An 18,177-nucleotide genomic window follows, 5' to 3' on the forward strand; every position below is an offset into this window, starting at 1 on the left:
GCAGAGAACACCACATATTAGTGAATTATTTTAGAATGCAAACACATTAGGAAGATTCACAACACCATCGGCGAAATAGTAACACTATTACTATTATGAACTTGAAACAACTTTGACGTTGGTTACTAAATAGTGTCTAGTGTTACCAGCTTAGGATACTATGGAGCAAGGACGCTTTTTATGGAGTGACGTCACTCCATATTGGCAAATATTAGCACGTTACCAGCCTTAAATACATTCAAATGATAATAAACCATATATCAGGCCACCGTGAATGTCCCAGTCATCCTCGTTTATTTTGAAAATGTTACCAAGCGTTATCTAAAATTCATTTGTCTTGGTGTTTTATTACTAACGTCGAGCGCGAACCCTCACCAACTCCACAATAAACAACATCTCAGGGTCCTAACTGCACGGCATATTATGCAAACACGCATACTAGTGTTGTCACCGCTTAGCAGTTAGGTAAATGCCAAATTGTCTAGTCGGAACAACTACGTCATTACTCAGCACTATATACATTCTCACTTAAGGTAGAGATGCAGTTTACCTAACAGGTATTTTAATTAGTTAATTAGGAAACCAAGTTGACGCTCCTTGTCCACAAAACTATATATTTTCGGAAAGCTTATTGTACGAATTTTAAAATTTTGTTAATATTTTTGTTATGGACACTGTAGTTTGAAATATGCACAAAAATGTGCTTTTTTGGTCAAAAGTGATTTAAAAAAAAAGCTCCTAAACCATGTTCTTGTTTCCTGTCAAAATTAGTTTATGGGTACATCTGTTTACTATGAAGAAAGTGCCGCCCTGAAAACTGTCTACCAGTTGTCAATTTTCCTGGGCAGCAGCTCAAATTTCACTACTTCAAGTTTATGCATAAATTAACACCCGGGCTAGTTGTCTGTACGATTGCTGTAACACGGTTCAACCAAAAACAATGCCCCGACGGCGTTTTGAAGATAAACACATTGTCAATCATTTGTGAACATTTCAAAACAAAAAGTCAAAGCGTCTAGGAGCTATTTTTTTAAAGTTCTGGAATGTGCACTAAAAAGAAGCTGAGATATTTGCTAATTTGCATAACAATTCACTCAGTGAGAAGATTGCTAATGCTCATAATTAAAATGGCTGTAACAGTTACAAATTTAAATGTATTATTGTTTTGTTAAAAGTTAAATATAGTGCATAATATGGAGAACCCGTCATTTCTTTTTTTCACCATGTTTCTTTTTTTATTATTTATGTACAGCCTTGCTATATCTTGCCAAGCATTCAAAAGAGATAATGTTTGCACCTGTTATCTACATTTTAAAATCGTCTTTTGAGTATGTTCCACTATTCATAATTCTACAAAATTTAATCAGTCTATAGCCAAGACTGTTTAGATAATAAAAAGCAAAAAAAAATTCACTCCAAAGTGTCCACGAACCTGCATCTCTACTTTAACTGCCGAACAAAAAGAGGTTTTGCGACACACTTACAACACACGAACAAACTTTTTTTGGCACAGACAATAAAAACCTCGCATGTTATCAGCAATAAGAGAATTTCCCACCCCTAAAACGTCAAACAAGTTTCTACTTCAGAAAATTACATGCGCAATTTGTTCACATAGCTACGCCATTATACGGAGTTGACCAAAAAGGACAAGAAATTTGTTTTGACGAACGACAGCAATGACATCTGTCTCGCACATGTGCAAATCATTGAAAACACGCCTTTATCTATAACATTTTTTACGCATAAATCAATTAATTTCATGTTTTCCCATTCAGGTGATGCTAAACAACAGAATAGGCGAAAGTTTAAAATATAGCTGGTATCAACAAACAACTTAATGCAAAGACGTTACGATATAAATTTCAATATTTCAGGTTACGAGGCCGGTGATGAATACGAAGAAAAACAGACGCAGCATGTCACAAATTACGCACTAAGCCTACAAATGTGCACGATATTCGATTTTTAGGAAGATATGTCATGAATTTGTTTTCGCGTATCTATTGACCGACTTAATTAGCTGATTATTAGCCGAATTGCTGTGTTATGTCTGTCATCGTTCAGGTCTATTTGAAGTTTTGGACGGAACTTGGCTCAGTGGTTTGGAACTAATTACAAGATACCGTCGCTATTCTGACATCCGTAGTTATTAATGGAGTGAACGATTAATCAAAAGATATGACGTATTCAGTACTTAGTGTGATTGGCTTTATGATTGAAGTTTACGCCTTAGAGTCTTTTTTCTGCTTTGTAATTGGTTAGAGTTTTGAAAATGAATAAAGAGAGTTTGAGTTGGTCTTGGCGAATACTCCACGACAGACGCAGTCCTGGGCAGTCGAGAGTGCAGTCCAGGGGCGAGCCTTGAGGCAGTCCAGTCTTGGGCGAGTCTTGGTTCAGCCTTGTGAGAGTCTTGGGGACTTTTCCCCAGGGCGCTGTGTCTTATAGAGTGCTCCAAAAGATCGACTTGGACGAGAGCTGAAACGTATTTCGTTGTGTGTGTCTTATTTGACTGTAAAGTATAAGTGACTTTCCCGATCCCGTACCTCAAGGGGGCGCGATAGAGAGACGAGACGAGATTCCCCCCTGACAAGTGTGGAGAACCCAGAGAGAAGAGAATTTACCCCTGATAGATACCTGGACACGAAAAATAAACTAAAAGTAGAATAATTCTAAACGCATTTGTTGAAATTTCTTAAATTTCAGAATTAACCGTAATTAAAACGCATTTTTTACATTAAAAACCAATTATAGTAGAATTATTTCTGCGTAAACAGTCGTATTTTAACGTGTTTGAAATTTAGAGAACATGGTTTACACTATACATATTTAAAACGTATAATAAATGTATTAGAAATATATTTCTTGTTAGTAAGCTTATAATTAAGTTTATTTAATGTCATTAAATCTAGTATTGTGTAATACCCACAATTATGAATCTTTGCTAACCATATCTTTTGTTCTAGCATGGTACAAATTATAATGGAGAAGCGATTTTCACTGAAATGGATTTCTAGCAATGGATGAAATTTAATTGTCTTCGAAATAAAATTGCAGCAAATAAAATATATCAACAGTATTTTTGATATAATATTTCCTACTGTGAATTATTTTGTTATTTTTAGATACATGTTATTCTGAATATGATTATTTAAAGCATGTGACGTCAAAGGGGTTATATTTATTTATAACTCCATGATATTGCATACAGTATATACGACTGTTTAGCGAGTGTTCATCCACAGGTCAACAAGTGGCCTTATATAGTCATAGTATCTCTGGACATGTAAGACACTGATATATTTACATAAATTTATGTGTTCATTATTTTATAAATTGCTAGCTTTTCACTGTAAATTTATCGTAAGCCTTAAGGACACGCTGACGATATTACACAGTCCATACTAGGTTGTTATGAACTACTGACCTTGCCAGTGTCATGAATGCAATTTTATTCTCTATCATATATTGATACAAGAAAATAAAACGTTTAATCAGGCACTGTTCTCAGTATAAATTATAACGATTTTCTGGATTGTACTACCTCACTCTATCAGAATACAGAACGGCACCACTCCTTCGCATTGTATTTCTCAATTCTATCAAAAATTATGTACATAAAATATATGTTTGTAATATCTACATGCAGACAACAAATATTTTGCTTGTATACCCGATCTTGGAGTGTTATTGGACAACCACAAAAACATACCGACATAGCATCATCAGATATTTCCCATCATGCCATGCATCTACAATACAACTATATCATGCCATACATCTACAATTTAACTATATATCTTTATTACTTCAAAACAGAAAATAAATAACAATATTATCATGGCCACGTGCAAAATTAACAGATCGTTACTTCCAACCAAGGCACTGATATTCTTCTTTTATTCAGGTTAGTAGGAGTATATGTAAGGTTATGTGCGTTATATTTACGTGAAAAGTGAAGCTTTTCCATTGCAGACACTCGTATAAGTGAACCCTGCCATACAGTGGAAGCAAATCCAAGTACTTTAAAGAATCAGTCATCCATGTTACAATTGAGAGATTCGGTCCATGCTTACATTATGTTAACATTGAGAGACTTAGGCCATACTTACAATATGTTACAATTGAGAGATTCAGTCTATACTTACACTATGTTACAATTGAGAGATTCAGTCTATACTTACACAATGTTATAATTGAAAGATTCAGTCTATGCTTACACTATGTTACAATTGAGAGATTCAGTCTATGCTTACCCTTTCTTATAATTGAGAGATTCAGTCTATTCTTACACTATATCATAATTGAGTCCATGCTTACACTATGTTACAATTGAGAGATTCAGTCCATGCTTACACTATGTTACAATTAAGAGATTCAGTCCATGTTTACACTGCATTAAAATTGAGAGATTCAGTCCATGCTTACACTATGTTAAAATTGAGAGATGCAGTTCATGCTAACAATATGTTAAAATTGAGAGATTCGGTCCATGCTTACACTGTTTTAAAATTGAGAGATTCATTCGATGCTCACACTGTGTTACAATTGAGAAATTCAGTCCATATATACACTTACTGACAATAGTTTGTATGTTTCTTTTTGCAGCTTTTGCAGTTCTTCCTCCCTATCTACCAGTATTTTTTGAGCAACTAAATCTCACAACTTTTCATATTGGTATTATCTTTGGTTTGTATCCAGTCATCGGATTCGTGGTCAACCCCATATGGGGGATTGTGTCAGACAAATTCGGGAGACACAAAGTTATCCTGATTCTAGGCATGTTGTTTATGGCAGTATTTTCATTTGCATGCAGATTTGTTCCCCCATCGCAACAGAACTACTTGAGCACCGTGACGGAATCAGGAAATATAACTGTATGGAATATCAGTGAATCAACGTTCATTTTTAAGTCGTCAGAAATTGACTCTCCTCTGTGCAATGAAAACACCATTTGTATCAAGAAACATGACGATAAACGTCGTCTGGACGCTGCACCAAATAAAAATCAGAAAACTACCACTGAGAAATCCACTAATGAGAAGTTCATGTTAAAATGTTTTACTTGTGGTCAGCGACTGAGCAACGCGACCAGTAAACAGGATGATGCAGGTGATAATGACTGTACAAACAGGTTTACAATACAACCCTATAGTCCAGTGCCTCTTAACATCAATGCTACTGAAACCCTATCTCCAGACAAATGTAATTCGAAGAATTATAGCCAATGTGTGCTCTGCAATTTTAAAGTACAAATTAAAAATCGTGTTATATTGTCCAGGAAAGATGACTGCTCATTAACATTTCGGCTATGTTTAGTCCTTGTTCAATTTTCATCTGCCTTCGGTTGCTCTGTGACTCCACTTATTGATATGATTGCACATGAAGGTGACACTGATTATGGACAACAGCGATTTTGGGGTGCCGTGGGATATGGATTGTTTGGATTGATTTCTGGACTTCTCATGGATGCTTTCAGTGATGACTTCACATCGGCTTTTGACAAGAACTACGACCCTGCATTTTTCCTCTTCATCGCGCTGATTATTATATCAGCTCTTATCGCCACTCAACTGAATGTCCCGCCTCCCAGTAAGAGTAAAAAACTTCTTGCTAAATTGTGTGTGCTGTTGAGACAAAAAGATCTCATTGCTACTTTAGTGACCTTTGTTATATTTGGCATTAATCATGGGGTTGTCATAACATATGTATTATTTTTTCTAAAAGAACTTGGGGCTTCCCAGACACTGATGGGTACAAGTTTGTTGGTCGGATGCACTTCTGATGCAATATTATTTTACTTTTCTGGCAATATCATTAAATATCTTGGTTGTAAAAGGGTATTTTATTTTGGACTTATTAATTATAGCGTTCGCTTTCTTGGTTATTCTTTTGTCACCAATCCATCATGATGGTACATTGTAGTATTGGAGTTGATGCACGGTATTACATTCAGTGTGATGTATGCCGCAATGACAGAATACGTCAGCGCCGTGCCACTACCAGGGATGGCTGTCACAATGCAGTCATTGGCTCAACAATGTTACTTGGGATTAGGTAAGATGTATTTTAACATGTATTTTTACATTTCAACTGGGTGTAGTAATTTCTAATATGAAATTTAGATGAATGTAGTTACACGGAAGTATGTTTAGAGTCAGAAGAAACAGCGCAAGGTGCTATATGGGTTTGAGCTATGACCTCGACTATACACATTGCATTGCTACGTAAATCATATACTGTTTAATAATAATGAACGCCCCAAATGTATCATTTATATTGAACGAGGAGCCAATTCTATGTGGTGAGCACACTACCAAGCGTGGAATCGACGCACAAGTAAATATGGGCATTATTAGGGTTTTGTATCTTTATTACTATTTTCACGTTATACTGTTGGTTTCACATTCCGTGCTTGTTTTACGTCCACATATTGGCTGTCGCGTGGCGTAGGTTGTCATGGCCCTGGGTCAGGAATACACATATCACTCTAAGCTAAACACACACATACAACACTGAGTCGATTGTGAACGCTGATTTTTTTTAAGTTGACACATATTTATATTAATACGGTTTTATGTTTACCTTTCAAGCCCATGAACACTGGAATAGTTCCATGGTTCATCATTGCCTAATACAAGTGTCCATTCTAGATTCGAAGCAGATAGTTTACAACAACATCATATTTTTAATTAGATATTATTGTATCGCAATGTCCAAATAGTAGCTAGCTGTAATGATGGTTTGTTTTATAATTTGCAAGAGCAAGTAAAATTATATATTGTAGCCATCTTCCATTAGATGATATTGTTATACTACATTATGTCTAGTAGCGCCCTCTAAGTCGATATGACGCGCCACTGACGCACACATATTTACTGTGACGTAACCAATAATGGCTATTCACTGGCATATCATTGACACAACAGACAATAATACATTTATATATTTTAAAGAAGATCTTATGATAGTTACGAAATTAGTAATTTGGTGAAATGAAATTCACATTTTAGAAACAAAGGAAATCAGGGGCCTCGGTATTTTTGTTTTTTCTCGTGAAACATATACAGTTACACACAATTTTATTTATCCCCTTGGAAGACTGGTTACTCAAGCATTCAACACGCTTACTCATTTTGGAGTTTTCCCTGTTGACTCATGATTTACAAAAATCTGTCCTGTTAGAGGACACACTAATGCTTAGTCAGAATTTAGCTAACGGAGTGCTTGAAGCAAGATCTGAATCGCAAATAATGCATAAATGTTATAGTTTAATCATCTTTATTAAATCTTACGTTTCATTATAGGTAAATGTCTTGGAGGACTTCTGGGTGGTTTGTTTTATAACGCGTACGGGGGACGTACAATGTTCAGATGTTCTGCTGGTATGTCATTTTTTGCAGCAATCTTATATTGGATTGTGAATATTCTAATTAAAAACCACGAACCACTTTACCAAGGTGAGAGTTTGCACAATTGAACAATAGGGTGGGCTCTGTAGCACCTTTTGGTGAAAAAACAGTTATGAGCTACACAATTATTTAAACAAAAAATTGTGGGATATTGCGAATTGCGTATTGAGTGTCAGGTAGTGCGCTTGAATGCAGTGGCGAGGTGATAGCCATGATCGTCAGTTCGAATCGTCAGTTTCATGTTGTAATAAGTGTCTGTCTGTTTGTTTGTTTTTTGCATGTACAATTTATTAAAGATCAAGAAAGGTCCTACAAAACACAATAATAACAGTCTAAACAAAGAATACACAAACTTTATTATACTCTTTGAAACGGAACGCTTTCAAGGCTATGTGCTACAAAATATGCACACATGTTAGAAACGCGTGAATAACATTAAAAAACTGCTAAATGAAATGTAAATTGAACTACATTAGCATATATGTTCACATACTTGTATAAGGGGAGAATAAAACAATAGATAATTGTTTTAGCAATGTGCAAATTAGCTAATTTACTTATGTAACATTATGTAAATAATGTTAGCTCTATTGTATAGTTTATGTGTGTTATCACAAGAAATGTGTATTCTGTTTTCTCTGCAAAACCCACCAGGTTCTGCTAAATGTGGGGTTTGTTGTGGTAAATGAATTCCGTTGAAACTCTCTATCATCTCGTTTAAGCTAATAATCATTGACGATTAAATATATTAAAAATCACATCATACTTCTAAATTATCAATAAAATACGTATATACGTATATGTTTTTTGTGTATTTTGGTAAATAATGAAACAGAATATCTAACTCGAATAATTATGCAAGTAGTGCTCTGAAACTATTGTGTCACGATGACATAATTTCTAAATCTATTAAATACATTGGTTTGTCTGGTATTTCATATATCATCAATTCTTCCAGACATCCCCTGCAATTTTCAGATAGTCAAATCCTAATCTACGTTCATAGAAATACACACCACTCGCCCACAGGTAATGACAAGGCAGATTATCGTGTTCCCGGTTTAAATATCTTTCTGTTTTACCATGATTAAAAGTATTATGTGTGTTTAACACCGAATTTGTCCTGCCATTTTAGCCAACTAGCATAACAATTACAGTAAACAATTTTCGCAATAAGTTTACCAATATCGCCATCTAAAGCAAAGAAGTTGTTTATTGTGCCTGGCAAAATGGGAACTAGCACAAACATTTACGTTTGTATATTTTGTCTGGCAACACAGCCTTCTAGCACAAGCTTTAAAGCGAAACATTTAGGTTGTCAATTAAATTACTTTGAATAATTTGTTGTGTTTTGTCTGCAATAAAGAGCCTAGCATCAGCATTACCATTTGTGTATTCTATCTTAAAGTAAAGCAACATAGTGTAAAGAACTAAAGTAATTAAAAATATCATACACAACGCTACGATAAAGACGTTTCGACGTTGTGAAATTATTTCGTTTTTGGGGGGTAAAAACCCTCAAAACAACTGATTTTGACAAGTGAATTCAGAAATATATTAAGAGTATTTCATAACAAAATGTATGCCATATGCATAAAACAATTGTCATGGTTACCTATTACGCAAGTATGTTAAAAACAAAACATAATATATTCTTGCATTTCATTTGTATTGAATTATAACTGAAACCACCTGCATTTCATTGCAAAATATGTAGCTTGTTCAAAAAATCGTGTATGAACAATCACGTTAATTAATAGAATATGGGAAATAAATATATTGTAAAAACGAAAGATTTTTTACAATGTCGAGAACGGAAAGTTTTAATCATGAGAAGTTAATGATTAGATTCACTGTTACGTTCTTATAAAAATGACCATGAAACGTGTATGACATGTGTACGATGATGTCATACACTATACACCTTTATATGTACTTTTACTTATCTTAGTGACTCGGGTTTAGCGCACAGTTAGATTGACCATGTTATTTGTTTTAAATTGGTCCATAGTATTATTAATAATATTACTGTTAATACTATGTCATCTGACCACTTTCCTATAATGTTTTTGTTTCAGTCTGAGTTGTTGCCAAAACTGAGTACATCCATGCACAATACTGCCTATAAACCTTGTTGGAATCGAGCATCAAATGCTCACATAGCCAAGTATTATTAATTACAATTATTATGTGACAGACTGTTGTCTGTCATTGAAGTACCAAGTGAAGTACTTGTTTGTACTGATCCTCACTGTTATACTCATGCCGAGATGATTGATGTATTCTATAATGACATAATATCTGCATTATTGCATGCTGCAGAAAAGTCTATTCCATGTGCTCATTATTCCAAAAGGAATGTTGTACCAGGTTGGAACAGATTAGTCAAAGAACTTCACGACAAATCACAAACTGACTTCCGGATTTGGAAAGAAAAGGGTTCTCCGAAATCTGTTTCTTTCTTTGCGATAATTCGTTGATCTAGAGCATAGTTCAAGAGACAGCTTGCTAATTGTAAGAAAGCACTGAGTGTCTATCTACTACAAATAAGCAGTTTGGTTTTAAACCTAGTCTCGGTACTGATATGTATTTTTTTTTTTTTGGAAGGAATTTTACACCATTATAAACATCGAAATATTCCGGTTTTTGTTACTATTATGGATACATCGAAAGCTTTTGATTACGCTCGCCATGATATTATGTTTGAAAAAGTATTGGCCAGGGGTGCTGAAGCCTTTCTTAATTAAAGTATTGGCTTATTGGTATAAGTGTCAATAATTGGTGGTTCTTTTGAATTGCCATTTATCAGATTCGTTTGGTGCTCAAAAGGGTGTGAAACAAGGAGGCATTATGTCCCCTGTCTTATTTACAGTGTATTTAGATGATCTTAGTAAGGATTTATCAGCTCTTCCATATGGTTATTTACTCGGTGGCTACAAGGTCAACCACCTGATATATGCTGATGACTTAGTCCTAATTTAAGCAGAGTTCATTCACAAGTTTTTCGGAAATTGTATGGTTTCAAACACTCTTATGTTCAAAGCAATAGTTTGATGTTGGTTGGTTTACTCTTTTTTAACGTTTGACGAAATGGTTAGGAGGAAGTGTTATAGTTTTCTTTAACGTTTGCCCTCGTCTGACAACCCACTTGTTACAGCTGTATTATCTATTTCTATTTTGCTGGATAGTGTTTACGGAAACTGTGGTGCAAGAGAAGTTGTTGATGTGTACACCTTTTTTTTAACTTCTATGCATTATTCTTGTTTAATCTTAAATAAACCTCAATAAAATTATTAATATGGTATAGATATGCTGATTTCATGCTGAATATTTTTATGCTTATCAATAGTGTATTAATTTATTTCAGATTTAGAGATGCCTGAATGGGAGAAAGTTAACTCCGATGACATTGATTCCAATATTGAGGAAACATCATTAATGAAATGAGTTAATATCAAATTGTTTGTATATATGACTGTATGACCAACCACTATGTTTACAGTTACACACAGTGACGTATTTATTATAAGCAAATAGTTTCCATTTTTCTATCCCCCCCCCTACCAGATATTTATGGCGTCTATTGTTAAATTATTTATTTATTTATTTGTTCGATAATCGCAGTTCATGTACATTGTTTCATATTATATGAGTAAATAATAAATAATAACATAAATTATTTGAAAGACAAATACACTACTTAAAGTAGTAGGGGAAGTTTTTCAGTTTATTAAAAAAATCGACTGTTCCAAATATATTCCGTAAACATGGCCTGTATTTTGTTTGCTTCATTTACGGCCAGGCAGAGAGGGGGGTGCAGGAATTGCAAAATGCCAGATAAACGAAATGTTTGTGTAATTTAAAATGATACAAGTGGAGTAAGGCGGTACGTGACGAGCGCCAACTGTGGTGAATCGTGGCATAAACACGTGCACGTTATGTCTAGAACTTGTATACGTTAGTCTTGGAAAGTACCCGCAAATTCTTTCTGTATTTATCCTTTATTACTTTATATTGTATGATATTGTTTTCATAGATTGGGTCAGTGTTCTACTGTAATAAAATGTTCATTGTTATGAAAAATAAGATTGTTTGTCAATTGCGTTATGCTGAAAATTACAAATTGTATTACGAGAAGCTTAATTTATAAGAACAAAAGAACATCTGTTGATGTAGTCGCTACATGGTGTCGCTATTCATTTAGATAGTCCTTTGCTGTTCATGTAGTCGTATACTCTGTGTGAATTTCAGTTTCCAGTCAGCAGCTTTTCCATTCAATATTGGTTGTCGATTAGCATCATATTTAAAAAAACAGAAGAAAACAGCGTTCCTGTCAAACATCTTGGTCTACTGAATTTACATCATTGTACACTCCCGGTCAATAGATTATGTTAGAGTTTAAGTCATGTCAGACTTCTGTTAAAACATTTATACATGAAAATTATTTGTATTTCTTATACATGTAATTGTTGTTTTTCTTAAAATAACTCGTGTTCATTTTGATCTGGCAAAGAATGCTAATATTTGGCAATTGATGAGGCGTTTCTGAAAACACGATTAAACTTACAAGTGAGAATGATCGGCATATGAAACATTCTAGACTTCGAATTCTATAAAATATTTCCAACTCTATCATAGCATAACAATATTTATGTTTACGTGACTGCACGTATGCACAGAACTCACACTGGACAGAATTATTTCACTGTTAGAATAGAGTACACAAGACAAAGAAAGTCTGAAAATGCATCGCAGATCGAATTATACCATCATTTCCGCGATTGAGCTTGACTACTGTAGCTAATTTCTAATTAACGCGTTTATCAGTGTCGTGATGCATAAGCACGACATCGCCAACTTTGATAACATTTTCCGTTTTTCCCGATATCTTCTGGTTTTCGCGTAACACGGTTATGTATTCAGAGGCCCATCATCACCAGAATTGCGCGTGTAGTCTCGACAGATAAGCGTATCTTTTGTTGAGATCGTTGGGATTACCGAAAGTCGGGTCCAGAGGAACATTATGCAATCTCCCACCACAACGCAGCATATTATCCTCATCTAGAAAGAGACCAAGCTGCCTACAAAGCACACTCTTCCTTCTATCGGACTTAAGCGTGTTTATATCGTCTTGATATACCTGCATTTGAATGTCCGTTATCCATTGATTTTCAGCGTGTTTTATTTCGCCCATGGAAATAGATCCAATTTCTCGCGATTCACCCTTTGTTTCAAATTTGAGATGAACCTTATCACAAGAGCAAAAATATGTCGTAATTTAGTAAGCGTACTAAACTTTTCTGCGTCAATTACGTAATGTATTCAAAGTTTACGGTCGATGAGTTTCGTTTTGGTAACCGGAATTCCTAATTTTCGAGTTGTTAGTTTTCTACGGAATTCCGCTAGAGGGCGCATCCAAAATACCCGGATGACGAGCCTGAGTGGGGTTGTTTTTATTGAAGTTCTGTATTCTTACATGCGTAAATCAATAGATTGGAAAAGCAAAAAAAGTCCCAGAACTCCGCAAATTTCTTCAGGATCGTGGTATAACTTGCAGCAATGTTCGTAAAGCTAAACTGTTTGAACTTGTTGAGTTAGCAAACGAGTTAAATGTTCGCCAAGAGTCAAACAATCGTCGTCGTACTGTAAAACACGAGTCGACGATAACTCTGGTAGATCCGTGTAACGTAAAAACTTGGCAAAAAAAACTTCATACTTTGCCTTTGTTTGAAATAGCTGATATGTTCGCATATTTGTTGCATCGAAGTGACTGGACAACAGCCAGACTGAAAGAATATCGACTTAATAATGGTTACTTACTTCATAATTTCCGTAAAGCTTCATCATGTGCAGAATACAGAATTTAATTTCTTTATGGCAGAGTGTATTCGGCAATGATCCATGAAGGAAAATCCTTACAAGCCATGGTTTATTATTAAATCAAACTCTAAAATAGTTTCTGGTGTTTGTAACTGTGTAGTGTAAGTTTGATTTAATATTTTATTCACCAGGCGATCAGCAGAAGCAGTTATCATAAATGGACACACGTTTTTTTCCTTCCGTAGTTATTTTAACTTCAACTTCGCAAAAAATGCCATCATAAGGATTCTGAACAAGAAGATCGATGTGGGAATCGGCAACGAGCGAATTTTTCATCAAATCCAGCTCAATGTTTTCGTTTGCGCTCGTCTCGGGAAGCTGACAGCGTCTTCGTTTTTCAATCGATGTATAACTGCGGTTGAAAGACGGCTGTCTTCAGTTATTGAACTAAAAAAATACTGGCGCAGGATGGAAAATGCCGTGAACAAACCCAGGAATATAGTTTGGCGTCCACTCAGATTCCCGACGACGCATTCGAATCCACTGGCGTTGAAGTGTTGATTTCTTGGACGAAAGAAATGTATGAAAAGTTACGCCTTTCTTCGCAGGATATTTCGCTGTTTTTTTCTTTTTAATCGAACCCAAGGAATAGTCTGAGGCATTACAATGCCAGTTAACCATTTTGACCAATTCTTGCAAAACGTTTGTAAAAAATAAGACTTCGGCAACAGTAACTACTAGTATATTGCTTACAGCAGACGCCGCTCAAATTTCAACCCCACCACGAACGTTGAACGGACTGTCATCCGGGTACTTTGAGAACGCCCTCTATCGAATTTCGTGAGAAAAATAGTAACTCGGAAATTAGGAATTTGAGGTTTATCATGTCCGATTTCAGGGTCAGGGATTGCGGCGGCCACATGATACGCGGTACTATCAAATAATTTGCAGATAATTTGCAAATAATCACCGAGTTTTAACCAAGCCGGCCCAAGCCACCAAATGTCAGACTTCATCAAACTTTCAGCTGAGATGCCACGTGTGATAAGATCAGCGGGGTTTTCGGGCAATACTATACATCGCAAGGAAATTCATTGATTTCTTTAATTTGATTAGCCACGAATATTGGTAGCCTTTTCCCGCTTCTTATCCAATGAATAACTATCTGGCTGTCAAACCATAAGACGTGTTTCGTGATGTTAATCTTATCCTTCAAAGCATGAAAGACGAATCGAAAAAGCTTGGAACCTATTAATGCTGCCATAAGTTCAAGGCTCGGTAGTGTCATTTCTTTGAGTGGCGCAACACGTTTCTTTGAAATAACTAACGAGGTCTGTCGATCTTGACGTAGATACACGGCAGCACCGCAGCACCGTATGCTTTAGGGCTAGCGTCAACAAACACGTGGAGTTCGTGGACACCGGTAGAGATCAGTGAAGTATTTCCTGTTTATCGCAATGTCCGTACTGGCCACAACATCTGTTATTATCTCTTCCCATTTGCTTGTTTGTATATCGTCAAGCGGTTTATCCCACTCATGGTTTTCCTTCCAGAGATGTTGAATAAATATCTTAGCTTTTATGAGCACTGGTGTCAGGTGACTCGGTTGTCCGGAATATGTCCAGTGAGTTTCTTAAAAGAAAGTACATCGGAGTCAGTTTGCCATCGAATACCGAGGATACCAACGTTTGTGTTCATTTCTAGGGCGTTGTCTTTCTCAGCAAGTGCGAGTATTTCTTTACAGTTTGATGACCAAGATTAGGGCGTTAGCATCATGATAGTATTTCTCCGCTTCTGTTACGTTTTCAGTCCCAGAAACAACGTTATCTACGTAGATATTATCTTTCAAATCAGCGGAAGTAGGAGTCGTATTGTTAGCTTCTAAGTGAGTTTTCAATAACGCATTCAAAATAAATGGTGAACAAACAGCCCCAAAAAGTACCGATTTAAAATGAAACACCCGGAATGTACTTTCAGGGTTGGTAGGATTTGAATTGTGAATTCATGATCCTCTTCGTGTAGGAGCACATTAAGAAAGGCCTTCTCGATATCGCTGGAGATCACAAAGTCATTAACCCGGAATCGGATCAGAATGGATGTTAAACTGTTCAATAGCGCAGGCCCAGTTTGTAGACAATCATTTAAGCTAGTGTCATGAATTAGTTTTCGCGTATTTGTTGACCGACATGTTTAGCTGATTACTCGTGAATGGCTGTGTTATATCTGTCATCATTTAGGATCATGCGAGGTCCTGGAGGGAACTTGGCTCAGTGATTTGGAACTAATTACGATATAACCGTTGCCATCCGGATCGCTATTTCTGACAGTTGAGTATTCGCAGTTAGTAATATAATGAACGATTAATCAAAAGATATGACGTGCCCAGTACTTAGTTTGATTGGCTATGTGCAAGTTGAATGTGTGAAGGTCACGCCTTAGAGTCTTTAAACTGCTTTGTAATTGGTTAAGTTTTGATATGTAATAAATAGTCTAAGTCCTTTGTCCAGGTAGAGACCCCGAGAGGCAAGTTCGCCTCGGGGCGTTCTCGATGTGGCTAATGGCTAGCTATTGAAACATATTTCGTTGTGTGCATCTATTTGACTGTAAGGCTTAAGCAACTTTCCCGGTCCGGTACCTCAAGCAGACGAGATATAGAGACCAGACGATATTTCCCCCTGACACATGTTGGAGAAACCCCTAAAGGAAAAAAATTACCCCGTGATACTAGGATAATCATTTGACTGTCTACAGCTACAGTCATAAAATACACGTATCGGCATTGTAGGTGAATTATTTTTTATCGGGCGATGAGGTAGATAATGACCACGATTAGCATCAACATCCACCACTTCTTCAATTAAATCACGTGCTAATTGATCAACGATTATTTTGTCGTATGTTTGCAGTAAATCCAGTGTTAATCTAGGTACCATGGAGCGGGTACGATTATCGCTAATTCGATAAGTTGTTGGTAATGGTCCGATTTCCACGGTAGTTTGGCGATATATTTCCCATTCTCACTTCGTAAATGCGGTACAATTCAAAATCATTTTCTTTAAGGCTTTTCCCACTTGCGTCATCCTTAATACCGATTGTCTCCAGTTCCCAATAATTCTGAAGTTTCGTTTCTTCCTCTCGTGTAGTTGTAGCAATATGCAAAATAGTAGTATTGATATTTGAACTTTTCTTACCAGATGGTCCCGAAAGCAAATATCCAAACTTAGACCAAACAGCTGTAGGTCCCGGTCCCCTGATGATGTGGTCTTCGATAAAATCCCAATAATAATCAGCTCCAATTAACACAGAAATTTGGAATGAATCAGCTTTAGAGACCGGGTGTGCCAGTTTACGAGTGAGTGTGTTATAAAATTCGACAGAGGCGCACATATTTCAGGAACAATTAGAGCGCTAATGGTGCGAACTCCAAAAAGAGTTTGGATTTTAAAAGTTCCCACATCAAATGATCTGAAATTTGAGTCAGTGTCTCCAAACGTTGCAAGTTGTTCATATTTAGTTTCTCTCCAGTTTCTCCGGTGACAAATGACCGGGTCATCAAATAATATAGTCGTGTTTAATATAGTATCGATATTCACGGAAATAGGTGCTACGGCAGTTTTTAATAAGACTGGCTCAGCGCGTGGAACATCTTTCGTCTTTGCAAAGTTCACGTGAGTCGGAGTAGGAGGTTGATTTTCTACAGCAGCGGGTTGGGTTTTGACTGGTGTCCAATTGTTGGTAGTGCAAAGCGAAGTATGGTGTTTACGTAAACATATTAAACATCTACCTCTCGATCGACATTCAGAAACGCGATGTTTCCCGAGGCAATTGAAACAAAGTCATCACGTTTGACTGTTTCAAGTCTTTTGTTTTTATCTGTAACATTGGGCACAATTTCTCGGCTTACTCGGGCGCTGTGATTGATGAATGCGGCGGCAGTGCTCACAAGTGGAATTTCGTCTTGGCTTTCGTCGATCGCGTACCCGCCTTGTATTGCTACGATTTCTTTTAACAAAGCATTGCCTAGGTCGGGAAGTGTCCATTCATTATCACCATGGTCCTGTGCCATTTGTTTCCGAACGTTCACAGGAAGTTTCTCCATAATGAGAGACATGAGCAAATCACCATAGGAGTTCTCTGTTTTCTAAATTTCTGTTTTTATTGTTTATAATTATTTACAGTAATAACACATTTTCCCGTTCAGAAACCATTTCCAGTTATTATGATTACAGCTTTGTCCAACACACAATAAGACAGGATGATATGTACGGATATGTGTGAGTATGTTTCATGGATTAATAGGCCACTCCTTTGCTTCAATACCAATTATATCTGTGGAAATATCACTTGCTGTTTGTTATCCATATTTCGATATCCCACAATGTTTCGATTGCGTGTCTGGTAATTCTAACTAACTACTATTTCGCAAAATTTCACCAGCCTTGCTTCTACCAGTCATTTAAGTAAACTCCCATATTGTCTTTCACAGTGAAGGTTAATTCAGATATAGTGTAAATTACACAGAGGTAACACTACATTACATTTCCCTTTACATTCCTTTGCATTACACAACAGTCTTTGTGCTGAGGCAGTGATGGTTTACATCCATCACCAGTTCTCTTGTTACTTAACTGTAAAATTTCAATTGTCAGTGTGGCGTCACCGGACAGTTTGGCGCGAAGATATTGGAACTTCTGAACCGCACCAAGATGTATATTGTTGTCCACAGCGGCGATAAAAGCAGGGGGGATTGGCACGAGAGGGCGCCATCCGATATGAATGGAACGTTTCGACGTCAGTCGTCCGTAGCCCACCGTCAAAGCAACAACGTCCCGTTTACGAACAGATGAAATAATTTCAGCAATTTCTTTACAGAAAAATCCTCAACAAAACTTAGAAACATTTTATAGACAAATACAGGCTCCAAAATTATGTCTATCGCAAAACA

General features: G+C 36.3%; 1 protein-coding gene across 1 annotated transcript; it reads left to right on the top strand.

Annotated features, from left to right (window-relative positions):
• The first annotated feature begins 3,840 nt into the window (after window positions 1-3,840).
• Window positions 3,841-10,394, top strand: LOC146746167 (major facilitator superfamily domain-containing protein 6-like). Its single transcript, XM_085498190.1, has 5 exons — window positions 3,841-3,907; window positions 4,609-5,760; window positions 5,926-6,057; window positions 7,308-7,460; window positions 10,222-10,394. The coding sequence occupies exons 1-5, from the start codon at window positions 3,841-3,843 to the stop codon at window positions 10,392-10,394; spliced, it is 1,677 nt and encodes a 558-aa protein (XP_085354316.1).
• The last annotated feature ends 7,783 nt before the right edge of the window (window positions 10,395-18,177 follow it).

The sequence above is a fragment of the Saccoglossus kowalevskii genome, chromosome 4 (assembly GCF_978046115.1).
Source record: "Saccoglossus kowalevskii chromosome 4, keSacKowa6.1, whole genome shotgun sequence".
In the NCBI taxonomy this organism is placed as follows: domain Eukaryota; kingdom Metazoa; phylum Hemichordata; class Enteropneusta; family Harrimaniidae; genus Saccoglossus; species Saccoglossus kowalevskii.

Excerpts from the sequence above, each read along its gene's own strand:
- LOC146746167 (XM_085498190.1), top strand. The coding sequence starts at position 3,841 with ATGGCCACGTGCAAAATTAACAGATCGTTACTTCCAACCAAGGCACTG. Across the intron at positions 3,908-4,608 it reads GATATTCTTCTTTTATTCAG|CTTTTGCAGTTCTTCCTCCC; the intron begins GTTAGTAGGAGT and ends TTCTTTTTGCAG. Across the intron at positions 5,761-5,925 it reads CCAGACACTGATGGGTACAA|TATTGGAGTTGATGCACGGT; the intron begins GTTTGTTGGTCG and ends GGTACATTGTAG.